The 26,664-nt window shown below is 31.9% G+C and overlaps 1 protein-coding gene and 1 pseudogene across 2 annotated transcripts; both read left to right on the forward strand.

The window, feature by feature from the left end:
- The first annotated feature begins 699 nt into the window (after window positions 1-699).
- On the forward strand, window positions 700-21,446 carry LOC128160458 (hepatocyte growth factor receptor-like). Of its 2 annotated transcripts, XM_052823778.1 has the most exons (20): window positions 700-768; window positions 1,160-2,207; window positions 5,270-5,470; window positions 5,769-5,909; window positions 6,231-6,395; window positions 6,675-6,817; window positions 7,308-7,422; window positions 8,725-8,861; window positions 10,118-10,321; window positions 10,441-10,540; window positions 10,737-10,976; window positions 11,500-11,664; window positions 11,786-12,092; window positions 13,419-13,565; window positions 14,221-14,304; window positions 14,624-14,802; window positions 15,101-15,210; window positions 15,480-15,639; window positions 16,526-16,662; window positions 18,064-21,446. In XM_052823778.1, exons 1-20 carry the CDS (start codon window positions 752-754, stop codon window positions 18,302-18,304), a joined length of 4,041 nt encoding a protein of 1,346 aa, XP_052679738.1. In that variant the 5' UTR covers window positions 700-751; the 3' UTR covers window positions 18,305-21,446. The 2 variants fall into 2 exon arrangements, with proteins under 2 accessions (XP_052679738.1, XP_052679739.1); XM_052823779.1 differs by lacking the exon at window positions 700-768 and having other exon boundaries at window positions 2,082-2,207; window positions 5,293-5,470.
- Window positions 21,447-22,115: 669 nt separating this feature from the next.
- LOC128161058 (uncharacterized) lies at window positions 22,116-23,736 on the forward strand (annotated as a pseudogene).
- The last annotated feature ends 2,928 nt before the right edge of the window (window positions 23,737-26,664 follow it).

A 26,664-nucleotide genomic window follows, 5' to 3' on the forward strand; every position in this document is an offset into this window, starting at 1 on the left:
ATGTTTTTTTCCCACAATTAACATCCCTACATTAAAATTATCAAAAAACAACAGGCTGCATCAAAGAGCTATAAGTACATGGAATTGATTTTTTCGGGGATTATTTCCTGGATGAAAATTATACAACATATTGTTTGTGTGGATACATGTATATATCACAGGTGTAAGATTAATCATATATTAATCATAAAAAAATTGAAACAGAAATTTATTCCTTTTGGCTTTACCATTGTTTACACTACATTATACTCACACAGTTAATCCCTTGACCGAGATTAGCTTATTCCGGAAGAAATGCATGTAGCTCCCATGTCAGATTATTTCGTTTTATTACGTAAGTTAGGGTAATACTTTTAACATTACTGTGAAAAACTTTATTTTGAACGACAAACTTTCCTAATTTGGTATGATCAACAATGCACGCATTATTACTTGTATAGCATTGTTTCAATTTAATAGTTTATATTCATCTTCTTTCCACCAATATTGCATGCATGTATGTATCTTCATTTTGTGAATTTCCTCGGCCGTTTTTCTGGTTCCTACGATCTTTATCAGCCAAATAAAGCAAGCACTGTAGATACTAGTAAAGGGAGATTGGTGTAAGTGTGCAGGGAATGGTGAACTTTCAATCAGAGCAAAGCAGCGGAAACATCATATGGAAATATTTCCTTCCTTATATATCTTATATATTAAATGGCCACGTATTTCATTCATGTAAGGAAATAAATCAAATACAAGAACTATCACGATGTCGAGCAGATGGTGGTGAGTTTTAAATGTTAAATGCTTGTAAATTGTTTTTTATTCAGTAATTTATTTCATTGTTTGTGTTAAGAATCACGGGCAGTATGTATTAGTAACTTTATATGAGGGCTTATTGTTTCCATAAGTAACATTTTGATTGGTTAATTAATTTAGGTAGAAAGACAGAGAGATAGACAGAGACACACAGACAAACAGACAGAGACAGAGACAGACAGACAGACAGACAGACAGGCAGACGGGCAGACAGAAACAGAGAGTGTTTTGATGCAAATTGTAATAACTGCAAGCATTTGCGCCTTTGCGCTCTAATCATGTTCATGTCAGATGTATAGTGTGATCATATCTGCATATTCGTGCAAGTTTATGATGAATCAATATTTCTTTATTTCAGCGTTTTGCTTTTAACTCTTCTATTAGTACTTATCCCAACCCTGAATGCGTTTTACAAAACAGTCTCTGTACCGTTGAAATATGCTCCTCTCCGACGGATTTCAGTAAAACCCGCGAATGGAGATATTTATATAGGTGGTAAAAATATTGTTCTCCGTCTTGACAGTAACTTTGATCTTCTGCAAAACAAAACCATTGGTCCACAACCAGATAATAAAATGTGTGCCCCCAACCAGTTGGTTTGTGATTATAAAATGACAGACAACTATGTCGAAGTTTTGGAATTCATTCCTAGAAGAAGAATGGTTCTCGTCTGTGGTAGTGTCCATCAGGGTCTTTGTACATTTTTGAATAGCTACCATATTGATACCGAGGAAAAGTTTTATAAAGAGTCTTCTCAAAACTACATCGGAAGTGAGAAAGGTACCATCTTGATTCCTTTTAAAACGGAAGACCAGTCGGACGACCATTACTTCATCGGAAGGAGTTGGGACGGTCGGAGAATGGAGCACACATTTCCGGAATTTTCGTTCATGGAAATTTACAATCGAACCAACGACCCTCTCCAGCAGTGGGAATTTCAAAACACAACAATGTATTCTTCCGCGGGGTTATGCCACCATAAACGCCTGAATTCCGCAACTCGATTTATTTTCGGTTTCAGCACTAATGAATTTATCTTCAGCATATACAATCAAGCTAGAACTGCTTCCAATGGTACACTTTTCCAAACAAAAATATCGAGAATTTGCAAGAACGATAAATACATGGATTCTTTTAATGAAGTTATTTTAGAATGCAACCAACACAACATAGCAACCGCTGCTTACTATGCTACGACAAATGAAACATATGTTCTTTATGTGGCATTTAGCAAAAGTCTTAATTCTACTGAGGCATTACCAAACAATTCGGCGGCCGTTTGTCAGTTCCCCCAGCAAGATATAGACAGGATGTTCAATAACCTGCTGAAGTTTTGTTATAATAACGCCGACGCCATTACTCCACCTGATTGGTCAACGTGCGGAGAAACCAGAGCTTGTAATAAGGTAAACGAAAGGTTAAAAATAACTATATGTATATAATATTTTTTTAAACTTTTAGACAAGTACATGGATGGTTATATTGTTCAACAGCAATTTATTTTTTATTGACATGCCTTGGAATGTATAGCAGACAAGATGCGTATGTGATAGCCTTTAGTAGTAAAGCTATGTTGGCATTATATTTATATTATAACAGAAAAGGTAAGAGGGTTATTAGATAGAAATATTAACATATAATCAACTGTATTTGTCTGTGATAACAAAACGAATCAATTATGAACCCTAAAACCCAATGCCTTCATAAAAAATGAGTGACACAAAATGGGCGTGTCTTTTACCATAACCGAAAAATGGTACTGGCTGCGCCGCGTAGTAAAACATATAATGTGCTACATAAAAATAGTGGTTATAAAATAATGTTATTTTAAACTGTACAAATTGGAAATAATATAAATATAAGTAATAAGGAATCATTCTTTGAATATTATTATGTGATAATTTCGGTCGGAGCATGGTCAAATCTATCATAAAGCCATTCGGAATGATTCCTTATTCCTTAAATAAACATGCTTCAAAATGCATTTAGCGCTATTTGGTTGCTACTTGTCACCTTATTCAAAATCGTGTCCATCAAAAACACAAAGATCAAAGGCCGTGACTCAAATGTACCAGTTAATGATAACTCTAATTCGTTGTAAAGGAAGTATTGTTAAATTTCGAAAGTTTCCTTTACTTGTCAACGTCTAATTTTTTCCACGAATTTTAGTTTTAGATGTAGATATTTATTGCTAACATAATCAAATATTAAAGAAAATACTTTCGTTGTGGGATTATATGGATGTTGAGGTATAATGAAGAAAATTCATAATTCTCTCACTGCAATGATACAGATATACAGTGATTTAGTAATTCTAGATCTATGAGAACAACTGAATTTTTTTTGGAATAGAAAAATTGCAAGGAATATTCGATGATGTTTATTGCTTAGTCTAAAAATGGCAAGAGGTCCAACAAATTGCCAATCATCAGATTTGCATAAAAGTTCTAAGCTTGAGATGATATTTTTTATCATAATTTTTTTTCTGTAAATCAGGTTGGAAAAAATCAAATACTTTAGCTCTTTATTATAGAAATAAAAACACAGCTGTAGTGCTTAGCCACATCAGCATGAAAAAATCGACGCCTCCCAAATCCATAGTAGAAATGGCCACTAGAACAATTTATAAGTCTTAACCCGATTGTTTAAAGTAGCCCCATTACTCCCGTTGATCTGTGTGGAAATTTTCTTGAATTGACATCCTTCACCCTAAAATAACCATAACCTGTTTATGATTATACATGTAGCATAGACATGCGTTCTGGTTTTAAGGAATATAAACATTGAAAAAGATTTTTAAAAAAAATTACAAAATTAAAATCAAATTTCCAAGTTTTGATATGTGTACATGGATAAGCTTTTCTTGAATTGACACTCCCTCACTACTCAAAACTGCAGTCAATTAATGATTATAGTGTGGACTGTGGACAGGCTTTCCGGTTTTGAGGTAATTTAAAAATTGAGGAAGACAACAACAAAAAATCGAATTTCCTTGTATTAATGAATTTAAGTTTAACGCATGATCCATTGGAATACTTCAATATTCTCTTAAACAATGCTAGTCAAAAGAAATAATTCAAAAAAAAGTAATGAAAAGGAAACATTTTTGTGCAGCACAATCCTTGACCATTAGACAAGAAGGATTACATATCTTTAATCCTCATGAAGTAGTTAATTCTTTATAACATTTCTCCTGTTTAATCGTTTGTTTTAATTTGTCCATTAACAAATATGAAATTATATGTATTTTAAGTTTATAAGTACTTTTAAGAATCATTTTTACTATTGAAAATGAATACTTACATTTTATTATTTCATTGAAGAATAGAAACTTTTATGTTAAAAGGATGTCAATATAACTGCGAATACATAAATTTCTTCTTATCATCCTTTAATTTGAGGGGGGGAAAAGTTAGCGACCTTGACCTGACCTTTATGCGAAAACAAGATGGTCAAATTTAATTAAAGAGATAGAATCATTTGGCTATGGGATCTGTTTGATTGTGTCGAAATTTGAAATTTCTTTCTATAAAAAGTATGTCTGATAACAAGAAGACTCCTTCTTTAATTGTTAAAAATTACTCTTACGATAAAACGGTAACTTTAAATGTGGTATAATCACATCTGCAGACAGGCAAGAAAATAAAAAGAGTATAAAAATATAAGCACTGAACGTTAATTTGGTTATCATTGGTCCTATAACGAACCAGGTCGTGCTGGGTTGTGTGTTATAAGTGTCATAAATAAGCTTTCAATGCCTAATTATAATCTATAACCATGAGCATATGGGTGTTAAATCTGTTTAGCAAAATATGATGTTGCAAATTAAAGACAAGTTAATAAAATGGTAAATTTGACATGTACACATTTTGGGAAGTTTTGTTTAAAGGAAAAATGCATTTTCAGATTTTAAACTAAAAAAATGAAATGCAAAAAGGTTTTTGCGTTTTTTTGTTTACAGGTACATAAACATTACTAAATGGAAATATTATGGTACTTTTGTAAGCAAATCAGATAAACGTTGTAAAAATGTATGTGTTTATGTTATATTAAGTGATTTCAACAAGCCTCCTATAATTTTACACCTTAACAAGGTTAAGATTTTTAATCGACAACTGCATGAAATTCAAACTTCAGTTTGAATTTCGCTAATTTTATACGTAAAATTTATTGCCATCAATAAAAATAGGAAAGTAAAACGTATACTTTGACCATTTCCTTTTACATCTTTGACAGATTAGGGTGTATAGTCACGTTTTTATGAATTCACGTTCAGGTCAATAGAGAACCATTGTGGATCGTCACACCTACATAGCGAAGATAGACGTTAACACGATAATGCTATAACAATATACAATGCTGTTTTGTAGACAAATCCACAAAATTATTGTAGCAATCGAGAAGCCCAGAGAACAAACCTTAAACTTTACCCAATAAAGCGTCAACAATGTGCAATGCTATTTTGTAGTATAATTCACAAAATTACTGCAGCAATCGAGAAGCCCAGAAAGTGAACCCTGGGATACAAAGACTGACGAAACCTCACTACGATCCGAGTGGCATTGTCTATCAGGAATCACATACAATATTCACCTCGGTTTTTGCCCACCAAGTAAACCCGCGGACCACCGTTGTGTGGATTGGAACGTACGATGGATATATCCTAAAAGTAAAATTCCAATGCCGTGAATTATGAACCACTATCTATATCATGCACTGTAGTTTCACCAGTACTCGTTGAACACCACAGTTATTGTAAATTTTGTTGTCGAGCTGATCCAAAAATACAATTGATTATTAAAGCTTAATTTTTTCTTATATATTATTAATGCTAAACCAACGAATAATTGATGCCTTGGAATATTTGTGAAATCACAGTGCATGTACTTCAATCACACTGGTTTGCTGAGATTTTGTGGTGCTCAGTTGCAAACTTCATCCATAAAATGGATTGATATTCTTTGTAGGTTAACATGGAACAGCAATTTAGAGACCGAAAACCGTACGTTAAGTATGATCTAAGTCAGAATAGAAGCCAGCGAATAGAGCCTCATCACCTTTCTGACCACAATGACAACAAACACATCGTATTTTTGCATGGAAACAAGGTTTGTCACCACAGGTCGTTTTGAAACCAAAACTTAATCAATAGTTCATAGGGAATAAACAAAACTAAATTTTGTTTTTAAGATACTTTGAATGTTTTTTATCTCATTTTTGTAATAAGATGGTTGTCGTTGGATGTAGCTGTTCTGCATATTAGATATTTACCATCTTCGTTAGTTTAAGGCAGAAAGAAGGATAACGAATAAGAATCCTTAAAAAAAATCATGCGAAGAAACAATCCTTTTATCGCTTGTTTTCTTGGATTAGAAATTCGGACCTTTGGAAATTTACATGTCTTAACCTTAATGAGCTTTACTTTGTAGGCATCAAAATTTCCATTGTTTTCATGCCATCTTCATACAACTTGTGATGCCTGCGTGACGACAGGTGACCCATTAGGTTGCAGTTGGTGTAAACATTCTTGCATGAGAAAGGACGAATGTGAATCGGTGTGGCATGATGATAGCTGTCCTCCATTCCTATACACGGTATGATTAACAAACTGAAAGGAAAAAATATGATTTGAAAGTTTTTGCTATTTTTGCAACTCATGATAGAATATCTCAGACAGATTTTTAATTTAATATAAAGATGGTTGTAGTACAGTTGAAATTATCCTGTATGCGCGAATAATATGGAGGTGTCCTTTACCACCTTAAAAACTATTCTAAAAAAATCTCCAAAATCACATCGGAGGTTTTATAAAAGGTTTATGGCATTTATTTATAAAAAAAAAAAAAAAAAAGCTTACCTTTTCCTCAAAACAGATCTCCCCGACAAGTGGTCCACTTGAAGGGGGGACGCGGCTGACGATAGAAGGAGATAATTTTGGAGATGATCATTCATCAGAAGTTAACGTGACTATTGGAGAGACGAACGCCTGCACTGTGGTGAACAAAACTCTTACACGGTTATTACATTATGATTCTTGTTAACCTATAATTATTTTAAGAGTATTTTGACAATTTAAAAAAAAAAGAAAAAATTATATAATAGTTATCAAGCAGTTTGGAAAATTACGACCTTTACAGTATTGTTCATACATAGAGGCTATGTCAGCAATATACCGAGAAGGCTATTGTAGATATTTTTTTTCTAGTTTGAGATATATTTGTTGGAATAACGATGATTGCTTAAAGTCATTATACATTGGTAATTTTTTAGTATACCGTACAATACTATAATAGACTTTGTTAGGTTAAAGCAATAAAAAAAGGATTATAATGATGTTAATATATGTGTACTCAAATGGAGAGCTCTGTATCACTTTAGGAATTGGATAATTTATGGGGGAAAAAGAAGGCTACCTTTAGCTGATAGACCCTTTTAGGGCCCTTTTTCTAAGCCAATATAATTGGTTAAAAATTACAAGAAAAGTAAAGGCGTTCATTTTTTTGCAGCATTGAGTGTATTACGGAAGAACACAGTGCCGGGGATTTTCTTGTAACGGTCACAGCAGACATTGCTGGTACTGTGAAAACATCCCAGATTAAAGAGATTCATTACTCGTACAAGGTAAATGCATCGTTTTAAATTTAAAGAAACTTATTGCATAATAATATTTTTAATAATTATTATGTATGTTACAATGCTAAAACATTGTATTTGAGCCTTATAAGTGAATTTGATAAAACAGAGTACATATTTTGGATGAACTGAAATATCAAAAAGCTTATATTAAAATCAAAAACAGCTGTGTCATAAGCATATTAACTACAAAGTAGAAATATTCCAGTGCAAAAATTCAAAATTCAACACTCCACATCATGTTTCACATTATACTGAACGTGCAACATCCTGATTGCTTTGCCAAGATTTAATTATGCTCTTGAATGTTTTCCTTGAATTTCCTTGTTTGACGGAAAATTACTTGTACCATCCCTATAATTACACGCTTTTGAAATATGTGTTCAACCAAACATATTTTTAAACGGAGCTAGAATACATACACTTTACTCCCGAGATTCTGAGACTCAAATCTGTAACGTTAATTCTTATCTGAAGAAATAATTATAACTTTGCATGAACATACTATATAGGGATATTACTGAAGATTTGAGTAACTTCATTCATCAATCAATTTGATATGCCGTTTGATTTTTTAAATTAATTAAGGATATAATTAGTTAGAATATGATCTATTCCCATTAATCCAACAGACCCACAAATAGTCGATATGGTAACACTTGCTAAATGATTATTTCTCAATCTAACGTGAACACTCTCGAATAGTTTTATCAAACCTTCATTGGTTAAAAATGCACCAAGATATTTAACAGTGCTATATCAGTCATAGAGAAGCTTTGCTAATATTTCTTAATAGACAACTTAATAAATATAAGCTTTCATATGTAGCACTGAAACAAATTAATATTATTAAAGTTATCACATGCTTTCGCCTTTCCCCTCCTAATTTTTGATAACCGAAAACATTATTTTTCATAACCCGATTAAAAGAAACTTGAAATGTATTGTTCATAACACTACCTTTAGGGACTAATTTTTCTTACAATGTATTAAAAATTACTCCACGGTAAGCTTAAATGAATAAAATGGCCGTACATTTTTAAGAGTCATCGTTCTGCATTTCTGATCCAACCAAAGACATTTACAGCTAACATATTATATTTATGAATCAAAATTTCAGATATCTGAAAGAAAAAAACTTAAATAAGACACGAATGAAGAAAAAATAATCCAGAAGTAGAGCACATTTTGTAACAAATGAAACAGATATTTGATGCACACATTTGAATTATGTAATTGGACAGTCAAAAGTTAAAACATCTAATTTGATGGTTAAAAAATTATTTGTAGAATCCGTACCTAAATGACTCAGGTCCGGCATTTGGGCCCCGCCGTGGAAATACTGTGATCACATTTCAGGGCGACAATCTGGATATTGGATTCTCAACAAAAGTACTGATTCATAATATCCCTTGCAACATACAAAGGTAGGAATGTTTATTAGCATAAAATGTGAATGAGCAATGCATCGGTATTTCTAATTAATTTTTCTGTTATGTATCATCCTGAACCTGTCTTACCATCAAGAAATTAGATTTATTAATTGCCTCTCAAATCTTTTGTTTTACCAACATTTGTATGATTGGAATACAAAAAACATGAATACCAGTCTTCTCAAACGACCGTCAAATTGCAAGATACTATCTGTCAAGAATTAGTACCCTTTTTAATTGACAAAGTAAATGAAAAAAAAAATGCTACGTGTAAACAGAAATGCTACGTAAACACCTTTTTCTGTAATACTAGTCGTATAGAGTAAAATTTTGCTACACAGATATTTTTGGGGAAAAAACTGAGAAAGTCTACAGTTTTAAGCAATAAAAATAAAAGCTACAATTAGGTCACGGAAGCCCAAACTAATAAGTTTGCAAATGTATTGGCTATTCAATACTTTCTTCGCAAATGTGTTTTCAAGCAAACAATGTAATTCTTTTTTTGTTTTGAAAATATAAAATGTGATTCGGTAATTAATTTCAAAGTATTTTTCTTTTATTCATATAAGTGAAACGTGACCTTGCAAAGAAATGATTTTTTCGTTCTAAGTACACTTAAACTTGTTAAGTAGGAACATTGATATAACGAACTTCGGTAATAACGAATTTGTTTTTGAGTCCCCGGTAAATTTCTCAAAAAATATTTGCAAAATTTGATGGTTATTACAAATTCAAATATAATGAATTTACGGATAATGCGAATTGATTTTGAGTCCCGTAGAGGAGAATTATAATAAAATTTAACACTTTTCTAACGAATTTCTTTACATTATTTTTTTTTAAAGTTAGCACTGGCATTCAACATAATAGATTGAATGAATTTAACTTGACATTAATTCTTCAATTCACAATCCGATTATTAAAGTTATCGTTAAATGAATTTCCATTCTAAGCCTCAATTAGCAAAAACTGTAGTTGTCTAAAGAAAACATGTGCATTGTCTATAAAAAGTTCGCTTTAGTTATTATTACGGATTCGTTACATGGATATAACGAATTGCAGATGTAACGAAGTAAATCCAATGGTCCCTAGGACTTGTTTATAATCAAGTTTTACTCTAGTAGGGTTGAATGAGTCCTTTTTTCATCGATTTTATCAGTTTGTTGAATTCAAAGAATACGTTATAAATATACGTCATAAATATAAAGTGAACAGTAAATGATACATTTATTTGGTGATTTTTTATGCAGAAAGAACCAGACACATTTACAGTGCATAACGACTGAATGCACTGATATCAGAGATGGAGGAAATTCGGGAATGGTGACTTGCAACGAATGTTATCGAATCACAGTCGAAATAGACAATGACATCATAACAAGTACTAACGATACATATTGCTATAGAGAAAATCCACAAATAACTTCTGTTTCCAGAAACGCGACAATCATAAGGTAGTTCTAAAAATAATATCTTCAATGAATAACGCTTAAATGACGCAAATCAAAATATGTGTTTTCAAACAAGTTATGTTGGCAATTTCATAATAGTTATGATTTTGCATCTCTTGCAGTGGAGGACTGAAATTGCTTGTTGAAGGAAAAAACTTTCAAAGCGCCAATTCACACGTTCTACACTTAAACTTTTTGGGAACAAATAAAACGATAAATACCGTGAGTTTTGTTTGTCTATAAAAATCTGCAAATCCGGCCAACGATATTTTAAAGAAATTATCGTTGTATATCTATTTTAAGGTATATCGTTTACAACGAAATAAGTCCTTCTATGTCAATAAGATAAAATTATATTTCATAAACTCGTTGCCTTTTTTAATTAAATATCCCTGATGCAGTTCTGACTTATTAACAGAGTTGTGATCTGTTGGATGACAAACTTACTTGCACGACACCAGATTTATCAAAATATGTCGGCGGATTAGAAACCAAATTGAAAATGTGGATCATGATAGAAGAGGACGATTACTATTGGGAAACAGGGATGGGAAAGCAACCATATTACATGACGGTTTACCAAGACCCTGTCTTTGAGAGCTTCAATACCACTGAAAAACGGGAAGTTCGCAGTGAGGAAAAGCTTCTTCGGATTTATGTGAGAGTCTTCTAAACTATTGGCATCGTGGATGAGTCTTAAAAAGGCTTTTTGCATTAGCTTAGAGATGATTGTTATTGAATTTGTTAGGACTTGTCATTTTTATCAAATATTGTTAACTTGTGAACAAATTAATGTTTTTATGCATATCCATTTTGGTCGATTTCTTAACGAAAACAATTCCAAAGACTTTCCATGACTAGGACTGTGGAAATTCAAATGTCTACTGCATTTCCTACTTCCGCCATTATTTTATTGTTTTATTTGCTCAAAGAGAAGATCCACGAAAACATTTTCAATACTTATTATAAAATCACATCTTCTAATATATGAAAAATATTTATATTTTGATTAAATACCAAATGCAAATGAAATCAATGACTGTTCAGAAGAATTTGATGCATGTGGTTTGTGCCCATGAACTTATCAATACAATGTGATTCACGGACCAAGAGTCATTGCTCGTTTTCAATAATTCTAAATTATTTTTGATTTAAATCATTCATCTTTTGCTCATTTTCAGGGCCGTAATTTGAATAAGGCATTAAAACCCGAGGACTATACAATAATTGTGGAAAATAATCCATGCCCAGTAAAGGAATTAGCTTCTTCGCATCTTAGATGTGATCTGACCGAGACCATTAACAATCATAATTTGTTTGAAGAGAAAGCTGTATTGACCATAACTGTACGTATATGAACGGACGTTTAAGATAAAAGATTGTTTTGATATTTTGTATTCTGTACATTTAAGTACAATTAAAATAAGGATTTCCTTACAAATACAAAGGTTATTTTCTTTGCTTTAGATTAAAGTCGGAAACATAAAGACTGTCTTGGGACCAGCTGAGTTTAAGCACATTGTTAAAAAACAAGCGGGTAGTCGATTTATCCTCATGGCGGGTCTCATAGGTTGCTGTGTTTTTCTGTCCTTTTCTATTGGGGTCTGTATGAAATATTATCACCTTGGTCCATTCCAAAGAAAACGTGTTTCCTATGACCCAGCTACTGCGCCCGTGGTTTACCGAGCTAACAGTAACAGCAACCAACAGGTAACGGACGGATTCCTAACACCGGACCCCGACCATGAGGTCACCAATACTAGGCATATTAATGGTAAATAACAGGGTCTTAGATTTACGCGGGGGTGTCAAGGAAGCATATGGAATCTGAGTTACATGTAATTCCGTGAAATCACAAATCTTAGTTATTATGTACATATTCAAATATCAAAGCAACGAAACGTAGATCAAAAACAAATTAAAAATACTGAAGACAATTTTTTGTCCAGAAATTAGTTTGTATTACGTAGATTTACACATTGATGACGTCATGACTAAAAGTCGAATGTCGTGTGAATTTGATCGGAAAGCATTGTAAACATATTCAAAATATAACTAATCTAAGAACTCTAATAAAGTATTGTGGTGTGATTTATTGAAAATTGAACATAAGGATACTGGGGGAGATGTTAGTTTTATCAATCATTCGCTAAAAGGTATGTAAATTTGCTTTTATTTCTCGGCCAGGCTTTCCTCTGTCGTTGTTTACGATATAAAAATCCGACTAGAACAACACTACCCCGTATATATTGAACTTGAAATTTTATACGTATTGTTAATTTGATCAATGCTTTTATTGAAAAGTGCTGCTAGAATCCCATGTTGTGTGTTGTTTTGATGCAATTTGCCGTTTTCCGTGCAAACTATATAAAAGTTGGGAAGGTTTTACGAGAACCGGATAAATAACTTTTTAATTTGGAAAAACATACGATTCTAGCAGCGGTTTTGATTAAGCTGAGATGTTTTGCTTTCACTTGGTATGTTTATTTTATTTTTGAAACCGCGGGGTAGTGTTGTTCTATCTCATTTTAAGTTAAGGAATATACGTAAGCTATTTATAGTTGTCACGTGATAATGCACCAATGTGGCAGTAATGTACTACCCGATTTTTATTGCACTGACATATATTTTAAAAGATAATAGAAAGTTTTTGATCTTATTCAAAATAATTATTTAATTTCACGATTTTGAATATAAGAGTCAAAATAAGACGCTAAATCGCCCATATGCTTCCTTAACACCCCCGCGTAGTCAATAGTATTTGATGTGTTTGATTATCCATTCTTAAAAAGAAACATTGATTATATAACAAAGAAGTCCAGATAGTAAAGAATTTTTTAATCGGTTCAATGAAAAATCAGTTGCTTAATGACATTGTTTTAACCAGATGGTCAAGATTGTTTAAAATTAATACAATTGAAAATCAGTTGTTAAATAGAATATTTTATTAATGCTATTTAGTACATAACTGTCCACGACACCTGAAGTGATATTATTTTTATATATATCAACATTTATTTGTAATGAACGTTTTTCAGGAAATTGATCTCAAGAAAGTGTTTTGTTGATTGATTGCATTTTTTTTTTTTGGTTTTTAAAGATTATGTCGATGGTAAACATATAACAGAGATAGGAGCAGTGGGCGGATGTGACGTAGATATGGTTGAAGACATGGTGACCATAATGAAAAGACAAAATCTCCTGGTGGATGGGGACTGCCTCAGACTTGGAACAGACATCGGGAAGGGTAAATCAAACTTGTTTAATTTCGTTTTAATCAAAAAGCAACGTGCTACACCAGACATATATTTCTTTTACATTTCTAAATTTATTTCCATGATACTTGTAAATATATATAAAAGACAGATAATAAAAAACTACGTGTTTCATCCCTGATTATTTAACCTAAAGAAGAGTTTAAGAAGTATTGTTATTCAGAAATATACACAGAAGTATATGAATTAATGTGGATCGAATAGCAGAACATCAGAACACTTACCCAGTTTATGTTGAAGTTGTTTTGGTAACAATTCAGGAAAACTTCACATCTGAACGTAGAAACTTGGTCTTTGCTGTAGGATTAAGTTTGGAATAGAATATAACTATTTAATTTGAATGGGTTTATTTTAACAGTAGAGGTATATTACTGACCGAGTTAAAACAGTAAAGTCTCGCTGGAACTTGGCTATTTTCTCGTATATTTTATTTAGAAAAAAATCAATTTGTTTTTTAAATGTATGGTACGAATTATTATTACCTTTATGGATAAATGTTGTTTGAATTTCATGACAAAATGTCCTAAGGTTCTGAAACGTGCATATATGTATCTGTTAGAAAATGCATTTGAAATGCATGATTACTATTTGTGAAATAAAAGGTACAATTTTACATCTACCCAACAGGAAACTTTGGATGTGTATACAAAGGATTTTTGAAGAAACCAAAGGACAAATTCGAGTTGCTTGTTGCGGTAAAAACAATCATTCGTAAGTGCTTATAGATATTTGTTAAAAATGTACTTTTGAATAACATATAATCATATATGCTTACTTTCATTTCCTGCTTGCTTTTATAAATAACTTTTTACCAATTCTTGTAGAATAATTTTTCAGATTTGATATGAACCTACCCTTTATGAATTATCTTATATATCATATAAACAATTGCTTATAGAGACGATGATCATAATTTGATATATGTTTTATGAAAATTAACATATTCCTTTTTTAAAAAAAATAAAGGAATGCAATAATGCTATTTAGGTAACGGGGTATGTCATAATTTTTATTTTTGTTTATCATCTAGGCGCCGGCGCGGACGACGTAAACTCTTTTCTGAATGAAGCCCTGATCATGAAAGACTTTGACCATCCTAATGTACTGACTTTGATCGGAATTACAATGGATAAGGGGGAATTCCCAATGGTCATTCTACCTTTTATGCACAACGGGGCCTTGCTGACGTACATAAGAGATGAAAACAATGTAATTCACAATTATGTTATATAGTCTATACAAAAGAGAAAAAAATAGCAATTCTTGATATAACATATTTTGCTGTTCGCAGTATTAGATAATCAAGAAATTACAAATATTTCATATAGTCTTTGTAACAAAGAAAAATATTTGCCAGTCGAAGATTTTCAATTCATATAATATTTTTGCTATTTGAGTATAAGGTAATTAAGCAATGACTTCTTATACATGTATATATTGCAAACACTTTAACTTTTTGAAACCTATGAAAAATGTATAATAAGGATAAATTCTTGTTCAAACATAGATGCCCACAGTGAAAATGCTTGTCACATACAGTCTGGATATAGCACAAGGAATGGAATACCTCTCCTCCATAAAATTTGTTCACAGAGATCTGGCGGCCAGAAATTGCATGTATGATGAGCTTTTTCGTTTGTTCATGTTTTATAAATCGACTAACAATACTGCTTGAAGTTAAACTTATTAGTTTTTTATAACGTGCAATTAAATATTTAAAACTAATAATTAATTCAAATTTTGATATTATAAAAACATCATTGAATGTGTGTTTTATACAAAAAACCCAAACGCAATAGCACAGGTCAAATGTATAAAACATTTGTTTTAAACTATATTTGAGAGATTGATGATATATTTCTATTCATTGTATTTGGAATTTGCAGGATTGACAAAGACTTTACTGTAAAGGTTGCAGACTTTGGTCTCTCTAGAGACATTTATTCAAAAGAATATTACAGTTGCCTAAACAAGCAAAAACTCCCCGTTAAATGGATGGCTCCTGAGAGTTTAGAGCATGGACGATACACTTCCAAATCAGACGTGGTATGTTTTACCATTAAATAAAAAATGTTTAATCGCAGAGTTCCAATATTCTTTCGTGGATGTCTTTTGCGACATATAGTAAACTTTTAGAAGGTGTGATGACACTATGCTCCCAACAATGTTTCCGAGTCTATGCACAATATCCTGATGTGTTTCAAAATCGATGATGTCTGTAAGAAAATGCAATGTACAACGTTCTTCTATTATATACATCCGTGCACCAGGCGCCATCTCTTAGTAACAGGTGTAAATGTATTTTAAAAAAAGAATGTAAAAGCGTGAGAATATTTAGATTTACAGCAGCATATTATATTTAAAACCAGCCGGTTTATTCTAATTCACCGTAACTTAACCATAAATGTAAGTGTATCTTGATGATCGCTTATATACAATTATAGTATGTCCTAAGATATTTATGCAGCACTTTTGGACGAATTTGAACCAAAAATACACATTAGTGTTAGAGACATGAAACTGAAATAGACGAAAGGAAAAATAACCAAAATATCTTCATTGAAACATTGTCATTTTTCAATCCGAAAAAAAATACAGTTTCTTATGGAGTTTCTAATGGGAAATGTTGACAAATTTTCTTCAGTCGGAGGTCACCAGAAATACCTTGCATAAGTTTTCAACGTTATCATATGGGTACTGTTATATGCAATGTCCCCGTAGACTCCTTTATTTTTAGCCTTGTATTGAAACCTGATAGGCAAGAGGGGGCGTTTCAAACAATAAATCTTGGAAATTTTTCATACTTATAAATGAACATCGCTTAAACTTTGCAGGAATTAATGATTATCGAGTAATCAAGCAAAAAGAATCAAGAATATCCTGGGACAGAGTCTAGTATTGAATAATATAAACAAAAAACTAACTTTTTCAGTGGTCTTATGGAGTGGTGCTGTGGGAACTAATGACCAGGGGTGCTCAACCTTACCCAGAAGTAGATAATTGGGACATGGCGATGTACCTTAAATCTGGACGAAGACTGCCCAGACCAGAATATTGTCCAATTATGCTGTAAGATGTTTAATGATATTTTTATATTAAACATAGGAAGTATTGTCATAAAAAGATATTACCAATTTGATTATGAAACAACGCAGCTACGAAATTAAGCTGATGCTATCTATGAAAAAGACCACAACTTTATTTTCAGTTTCATGAGAGGTTATTTTTGTTTTAATGATATATTTGATATGAATACAAATAGATAAAAACAAAAATAAACATAATCATGAGCGTAGATTGCCCTAACCTTAGCTTATTTCATATAGGTTGAATGCTGACATATTTCATAGATGCAAACAACATACTGTGACGCTAAATGTTGTCACTTGCTTTTATTTTTGAAACAACACTCAATATTTCTTTCCAAGTCGTCGTTTGAATTTAGTCTTTATAATATATTTTTTTTCCATTTAAAAATAACGCCTAATCATGATTGGAACTAATCTTGCCCATTTCAATGGAAATAATTTTACCAAAATCAAAATCAAACTATAATGCCCAAACCGGTACATACCCAATTAGATTGTGATAATTTGCTACTACTGTAGTATTGTGCGTCATAAAATGCATGGTCATTTATAAGACGATATCAATTTCATGGTGAATATTAAAATCATACAATTCAAAATGAAACTGTTGTGCTCAAGTTTTTTGTCACATTTGTCAGACGTTACCACAATAATATAACATAAAAGGAATTAAGAAAAAAAAATATGAAGAAACAAAATGTATGTGTAGACAGATTTAAAAACATACTAGTTGTGGATTTGTTCATATACCACACCAGAAGACTTGATGCTTTTAATGCAATGCTATGAAATTTGTATGCTATGCTATGAGAAACTAAAAGAGGGCTGAATGATTTGATATGCCATGCTATGATATGGTATGCTATGAGATTTGAACACAAACGCCTCCTTGCACAGAGAAGTTTCACATTTTTTAAGGTAAAATGATAAAAAGCCAAAGTTAACCACTAATCTGCAATGCAAGCGTCTAAAACATTTAAAACCTAGTTAAAATTATGTTGTATGCTATGCTTTGGAATGCTATGGTATGATATGACGAATTAGATTGAATGCTAGAGTATGAGATTCCAATGCTATGCTATGAGATTTCAATGCTATGCAATGCTATAGTGTATGTCGTAAAAGATATAATTGAACTGACTGTATAACATAAAAAAAATCTTTGATTTTTTATGATTTCTTCATATATAAGATCAGTCTTAGCATTGAAGTGGTTAGTAATAGATCAGCAATTACCAGACACATTCATAACCAACAAATATCAAACTAGCGAAGATAAAAGTGGACACTACAAGAACATGGGCGTCACAGATATGTTGTAATTTTGTAGCAGTCTATTCAAATTCATATCTTATGAAAAACAAATGCTTATCTTTTGAAGATATCGAGTGATGTTAAAATGTTGGTTGGACAATGCAGCCAATAGACCAACCTTTAAGGAACTAGCAGACAACATTATGACACTGATAGAAGCAAAGGACAAGTCGTACACCCTGGTTGACACACAAGTCGATCTAGAACGGTGCACCAATTATCACTACATGGACCACCAGAGTTTGGCACGACAGCGAAGTCTAAGTACACAAAGGTCGGTGTCATCCGACGATGTTCCACTAATTTGAAACTTTAGTGCACAAATGTTGGTGACATCCGACGATGTTACACGGATTTGACACTTTAGTGCACAAAGGTCGGTTTCGTCTGGCGATGTTCCACTGATTTGACACTTTAGTGCAGAAAGGTCGTTGTTATCCGGAGGTGTGCTATTGACTTGACACCTTAGTGCACAAAGGTCGGTGTCATCCGGAGGTGTGCTATTGATTTGAAACTTCTGTTCAATTTACAAAGAGCACCGTTTTTCAAAAAGAAGATATTTCCCATACTGTTGTTTGACCTGTTGATCATACTTTTTTTTTGCTTTTAATTCAGTAATATTAGTTATAGGTATCAGCTGAGGAGTCACAGCTGCAGGTCTGTAGCTTCCGGTATGAATAAAATTAGATGGACGACGTGGAAGCAACGTATTAAAAAGTTGCCATTTAGCACAAACAAAAAACTGCGTTTGTTTCGCACTGATTTACCAATTCCCGCCAAAATTCTGTTCAAATATTTGATTCCAAAAAATTTATTGGAAATTTTGATACAAATATCGTCACTTAACTTGGCTTTGGTGGTATTTTAAACATCATCAACAGCCCCGTAAAATGAAGTTTTGCATTTTTTTCACATCTGAAAATGGTTACTCTTGATCTGCACGTGCATTTAACATATTTCATTCTCCGAGATTGTTTACCAATTTAAGAGAGTGTCTAAGGCAAGTTAAGTGACAATATCAGTTACTGTAGTAAATTGACAGAAGAATCTAATGGTATTAATTTTGACAACAGAATATGTGCGGGAAAAAAAGTAAATCAGGCTAAAACTAGCGCAAATTTTTGTTTTTGTTGAACTGTAGCCCCCAGGTTTCACAACGTTTTGTTAAAAATGTCAGAAATCTTGCAAAATGTGAAAATTTTATTTGACAATGATATAATGATGTGTTCATCGGGAAAAGAGTGTAGTGTACTTTTCTGCAAAACGTCACCTAGTGACACTTTCTTCGTTGTAAAAAATTATTTTGGGAAGTACAAACTTTACAGGTTTATTTTATACGATGTTTGTAAATTTGATATTTTGAATTTGAGATGGTTGAATGTAAATAAAATTATTTTTGATTTAGTCTTTAAATAAACGTATATTTTTATGGATATCAGTTAAGTAAATCCGATAATTCATATCGTGTTTAGCTTTGAAATTTTTGTATTATGAAATCTTGTAAATAATAATTGTACAGTATCAATATTTGGAAACTGTGCTTGTAAAGCAAAGTACAACAATTTAAAAACAACTAAGAATGTCTGATTATAAATTTCATATAATTAAAATATTTAAATTATAATGTTTTGATTTTTAATAGTTTTGAAATATCAGTTATGCAAGAAAATGAAATTTAATTTTCACAGGCTAAAAATGGTAAGATTGGGAGCTGTTTTGCACAATAAATACGAAATTTTCGTGTAATGAAGCGTCACTTTTTCACCGCGTATACTATACGAGTTACAATAGTGTGCATTTTTAAATATTTTATATGACCAAAAGTGCATGGATAGACTTAGTGTATGTCTGGCGATGTTTTGATTAAAAGAGAAGATAAAGATTCAATAAGTAAAAAAATACATAAATATTAATAAACAGTGATAGTAAGCTGATTATTTAAAAACAAATTGTAAAATACTTGCAAGTATACTTGTATATATATCTAACAAGTTTTATATCCCAAGCCTTTGTACACAACAAAGAAGTGGTTTGATTTAAACTATACTTTCGAAAACCACGAAAGGTAATTTTTATCCCATGTTCACCCCATCGTTTGTTAAACTTTAGTCTTTCTATTTAAACATCGTAGATGTAAGCCTCACAATACAATATCTATGAGATGTCAACAATTTTACTCATAAAAAGAGTCCCAATCTTAACAAATATACATTTCCTCATATAACTTTGCTACTTTTGAACTTTAAGTCTGTCGCCCTTTTTTTTTTTTATCATGACGCCCCGTATTGTTTGAAGACAGAGGGTAATACCAATTTGTTTTAACAGGAGTGATATCCGCGAAACTTTAAGCTAAATCTATACTACTATATTAAGATAATAGACTCGAATTTTGGGGCTTTAATACCGAGAAATCGGAAGAGTACTGTTTTTTGTTTTATATATTTTTAACATCATTGGTTTTTGGAGATTACCAGTGTGTTTTTGTTTTTTCTCGATCAGACTTCGCTAATTAATGATCAACGAAAATTCTTTTTAAAATCCTGAAATCATCTGAATTTTTTCGGATTTTACAATCTTGCGCATGTGCATTACAATCACACTTAATCACAGGATGCTCTTTAGTTAATGTTTCCACAATATTACATTTGCATGGATAAACTCAAAAACGACGATACAAATACATGTAAATTCATTAAAAAATTGCTATATATTCTGTTCATGAAAGAAAATACGGGAGATAAATCTAACTCAGTATGTTTAATATGAAATATTCTGAGCGTTCTGAATGTCAACATGGTGTGCAAATTTGATGTATATTGTAAACAGATAGCCATGCTATGACCTTGAATTGCTAGTATTACATATTGGTCACTATGACCTAGGTACTGCACACTGAATGGTGTTAATGATAACAAACAGAATGAACTCTGTGACTCTTGTAGCACTGCGTAGCATTCCTAAATGATGTTATGAAACCAGGTGAATAATACTGGCAAAATAATATCTAAATTGAGAGTTTATAAACAAGTGTCATATTTGGCGATTCTGTGTCTGCAACGATTGCTCTGTACTCTATATTGAGTCATGTATTGTATATTCTATATATTAACCTTTGTAACCTTTTATGCCATTTATGAATGAACGTATTATGAGTAAGTGACTCTAAGACTCGGGACTCCGAGACTCAAATCCTGCTTCCGTACTCTTTGATTGGCAGTTTTGACAGTTTTGTTACTTTATTTAGAAAACAAATATTAATTTGAAATTTGAACACTAAATGTTCACTCATGATCGTCGTAGATGGGCCGAACTAGTTAGAACTGTCAATCATAAGTAAAATATTATTATATACCCATGTAAAATGATGTTGAGCGGATTTTGTGATTTGGGCTGCTTTTAATTGTTGTAATTCTAACTGTAAGATCACGATTTTTAATAAACGTTTGGTGAAAGAAGTACTGGACTTCGTAGTTTGAGTAGCATCTCCAGGAGATAAAAAAGTTTGAAGGCTTACACTATAAATGCCAGACATAATATGCAATGTCAACCCGAGCAGGTAGGGGTCAAAGTCTAGTATGGGATAAATATATTCACAAGACAATTGATCTACATATTTACGAGGGCCATTCAAAAATTAGTTGGTCATTTTGATTCGTAATATTCTAGTATTCATCGACACACAAAAAATCAATGTCATACCTGATTTAAAGCATACACTACGTCCGTCGTGATTTTCTTCAGAATAATGTAAATTATGAAATATTATTGTTCATAACTTTGGACATGTCAGTTAATTACGTCACATTGAGAAAGACGTCACGGGCGTCATAAAAATAAGGTAACATTTATATGTATTTCAAGACAATTACCTTTACATTACGAATATCATTTAAGGATTTACATTGCTGTACTCCATAAGTTTTTTATTAATTAAAATATGAATTGCTTACCCATATTTCTGATTCTAATAAAATTGAATATTTATTAAGATACACACAAAAAAGACAAGTTTCTCGAATCTATCTTAAGTCGTACAAATAGAGAGTATCAAACAATGATGCAACAAGGTTAACGTGTTGGGTTTTGATAAGAATTTAAATTGATGGTCTGCTATAAGATATGACAGAGAGGACAGCGAAGGGTATAAAAAAAGTACAGGTAAGGCAGTGCAGCCATTACGTCATCTAACACTTAAAAATATAAATATTTTTGAGTTTACACGTTTTTAAAACAATAACACCTTTTTAATTTATCTACAATCATGTAATTTGATTTCTTTATTTTGCCAGCCATTACAAACAAATAGTGAATTTCAAAATGAACTCTATTCTACTTATGTTGATTGTCGTTGCCCTTTTTGCCACTTGTACATATTGCCACAAAGATATAGATGTATCCATTCATTTTTAAAAAAAATCCTTGCGCTGAAACTTAGTGGATTTTCAAAATGCGCGGATAAATAGCATCGAAAAATCTAACAAAGAATTAACAAATCTGTTGATTGAAAAGACAGCGAGGATTGAATATATTGAAGCCATTAAGTTGCAACAACATAAAGAAGCAAAACAATTCGTAACGGAAGAAGTTGTTTCAAAAGAAAACAACTACACCAATCAGGCAATAAAATATACAGAAAATACCAATATATACGAAGGGAAGAAAGATGCTTACGAAAACGTCATTGATCGCCAAGGTATTTCCTTTTTTCCCGAGATTTTGTAAAAATTCAAGTGTTAATGTACAATAGTGCCTCTACATGCATGCCAGTCTTTATTTACTGCAAATTTGCATGCTTCAAATCAAGTAAAAAATATTACCTTTCGGGAAATGCGTATTCGAATTTCAATTATTTTAATTCAGGGCCAAATAACATTCATATCATTATCCAAAGTTGACGGATGGCTAAATTAATTATTCTGGCATTAGTAGACCTACATAAGTAATTATTTTTAGCAATATTTATAGACATCGTATTCTATAAATTAAATAAGGCCTCATCTATGCTGTGTTCAGTTGTATGATAAAATATAATTTTAACTGTAAATTTTGAACAAATATTTTTTAAAACATTTAATATTGATATTTCCCCTTTAATTATCAATATATCTGCAAATGGTTCCAGGTCGGGTATTAAATATACCTTTAACTACACCGAGCGACGCAATTGGGTTTTACGCGATCATGTCCAAACAGACGGATAACCCAGGAGATGTTCACACTCTTATCTTTGACACGGTACTGACTGACGTTGGAAATAGCTACAATAGACATACGGGCGTGTTTACTGCTCCTGTAGGTGGTCTTTATGCATTCACCTAGTCTTTGCGTTTGACTGGAAATGAATATTACAGCGCCCAGTTGTATGTCAATAATGCTGTGCGTGGTTCAGCATACCTTAATGTTAGTGAAGGTGGAAACGAAACTGTCAGTGGAACAAGTGTCGTCCTTCTTAACACGGGAGACAATGTCTTTATTCAAACATTTTCATATCACCCTGAAAGAATTGTAAGCAATTCATTAAGATATTCTACTTTTGGAGGTTGGCTAATCAAATAAATATGTAATGAATGTATGTCAAAACAATTCTGCACAATAAAGATATAATACTGTTTGCAACATTTAACATATAATCCTTAATGAAGGTTTGTAAGGGAGACAGGCTCTGTAAATGACCATATAAATATTCACAAAATGTGTAAAAACTAATAGGAGTTAAATAAAGAAAATAAGATGAATAAAATACAAATAAAACTAGTTTCTTGTTGCTATAGCAACAAAGATGTCTTCCGTTCCTCATTCATTGATATGTAAAAGATTATATTTCTCTGGTAAAAAGACAATGAATATTATATATACTGTGAAGGAATTTTCCAGTAATTATTTCTATAAAAAATCAAAACATAAAGACATATATATTGAGTACTTCCGGTGACGACCGGAAGTTATGCCTGATCAAAAAAAACATGGTTTACATATCTTCATACATTGTTTTGCCTTCCTCAAAGATTAGTGGTTCAGTTTTTGTCAGTCTTGAGATATCATTGAGAAAAGATTTCTTTGTGTATAGACAGGATACGTACAAACGGAAGTGATTAAAGAAAGAAATCATTATTTTTTTTTTTTTTTACATTTTTCTTATCTTGTTACGAATGAAAGATTTAAAGCGTATGCTTGAACAAGGAATTTATTTTTGTCAGTTATTAGTTCTGGCTAGTTACATCTCTGATTAAGATAATTTTTTTGTTCAAGCATGCGCTCTATGTTTTCTGAAAGAATTTCTAGATCTGCTTGAAAACAAGCTGTTTCTGCTAAAAATGTCGGGAAAAGGTTGTCTTTATGATATCATATTTCTAAATTGTGGCCTGTTGAACCAAAATAAACATTATGTTAAAACATCACATATATGTCTTTACAAAGAAAACTAAGAATTACAGTAAAACGATGTTCATTTGGGGGGGGGGGGGGGGGCATTTTAGGCCCATATCATATATAGTCCTTAAAAGTAAGTACTTTTAGTACATTTACCTACAATTTATAACTGTTCATCAGAATGAATACCATGTTTAAAGAATAAAATCTAAACTTATCAAAAACCTTTATTTGCTTGAACGCTTCCGTTAAAAACCGGAAGTAACGAAAGACAAAATAAAACCCGTTAAACAATTTTTTAATCAAACGTCTAACTTCCATATAAGTTTTGTGCCTTGATCTCTTACACTTTCTGAGATCTCGATGGTACAGCATTTGAACAAAAGAAAACTACCTGAGATACATGTATTTGAGATGACTCACCGGAAGAAAATTTTTTCGTTTATCTAATCACTTGTTGATGACCTATTGTATTTTTATTACTAAAATGTTACTTCCATGCTTATTTACAAAAAAAAAATCAAATTTTAGAGTACTTCCTGTGACGACCGGAAGTTACTCCGCATAAAACAAAATAGTGTAAACACATGTGCATACATAGGTCTATCATTCCACAAAGTTGGCGTGTTCAAGACTTTATCGTTTTTGAGATCTCATTAACCATAAAGGTTTTTGTCACGGGACAGGAAACGGACAAACAGAAGTGCTCAATAAAAATAAAAGTTAGTATTTCTTCTGAATTTGTCTAACGTACATCATTGTTTATCAAGCTAAACAAAACTGTCAAAGAATAGCAGTTAAACTCATAAACAACTTGATTCGTTTAAACTCCTCCAGTGAGGACCGATAGTGACGGTCGAAAAATATAACCAGTTAAACACATCTTCATACAAATATCTATCATTCATGAAAGTTTCGTGTCTTAATCACTTATAGTTTTTGAGATCTCGTGGGGGCGAAATTTGTTTGAGTTTTCTGATCTTATTGAGATATCTCACAGAAAGTAGAATGTTTTTGATTTTTTTACATCGAATAGATGACACATTTAAGAATTTATACTATCAGATTCATTCTATATAAAATACATTACCCCCGTACTTACGACGAACAAAACCAAATACTAAGTAGTTTAAACACATCCTCAACTACAAGTCTATCATCCCACAAAGTCTGGATGCTCAAGTGTTTTCCGATTTTGAGATCTCGAGGGAACAGGATTTGTTGACGCAGGACAGGGAACTGACGACCGGAAATGAATTCTGAAAAACTGAAAAAAAAGTCTGGAAAGATTATCATTCTCCATCAACCCTGATAAATTTTAGGAAAATCTATCCAGCCATCTCTGAGAAATTCTGCCGAAAAAAAAAGAGGGGAAAAAATAAGAAGAAAGAAAGAAAAACACCACAATCACTATAAGGTCTTCCTTTGGAAACGGAAGACCTTAAATATCAAAATACAAATGTAAAAAGAAAACAAAAAGAACCCGAGTAAATTAAATCTTAGCGCAACTGGCTAACACAGTCACCTTTCAAACCTTTTAGTTGGTTGCACTTCATAGCAATATCACCTTCATAATCTTTTTGGTTCCATATACAAACTATCATTCTTATTAATTAATTCAACTTATTAGCTCGTTCCTTAATTGGTTTAATTTATACGGTGTTTTTTTCTTTCGATTTTAATAATTTTATTTGTTGGGCAATCTTTTCTACAGAAGATGCGGGATGTTCCGAATAGTTGATAATATTTTACTTTTATTTTTGTTCGTTTAGAGAATATGAGCATTTAAAGATTCTTATTTCAAACTGAACCCACATTTATATACTTGAAAAAGTCATCTCTATCTGGCAGGCAAATTAAGTGCATAGGTATGAGGAACAAATAACCTAGTATCATCTGTATTTTGTTACGTTTGGTACGATGTTTTAACACTAATTTTGTGTTAAGAGAATATTTTATTTCGACATTAAATATTATGTGGCATGTTCTTTAGTTAATAATGCGTGTCATGTTTAACACAAGTGGTTCGTGATTCTTTATCCACTAGTTCTTAATTTGATAATTTTAAAAAGACGCCAGAACAACAGACCTTTTTAATCTTTCACCAACATATGAATCTCTTTTTGAATAAGATAAATTGTCCATCAAAATTCTCTTGTATTATACAAATATGGAGTGGAGATTAGGGTAACGTTGATTGTGCGAGTCTCCGAGGGACGAGATATTGCCTGACGCATTCTGTTGGGCAATCTTTTCGTCCTAAGGGGTCTAATATTACGTAATAAATGTTGCCATAGAA

The sequence above is a fragment of the Crassostrea angulata genome, chromosome 8, assembly GCF_025612915.1.
Source record: "Crassostrea angulata isolate pt1a10 chromosome 8, ASM2561291v2, whole genome shotgun sequence".
NCBI lineage: Eukaryota > Metazoa > Mollusca > Bivalvia > Ostreida > Ostreidae > Magallana > Magallana angulata.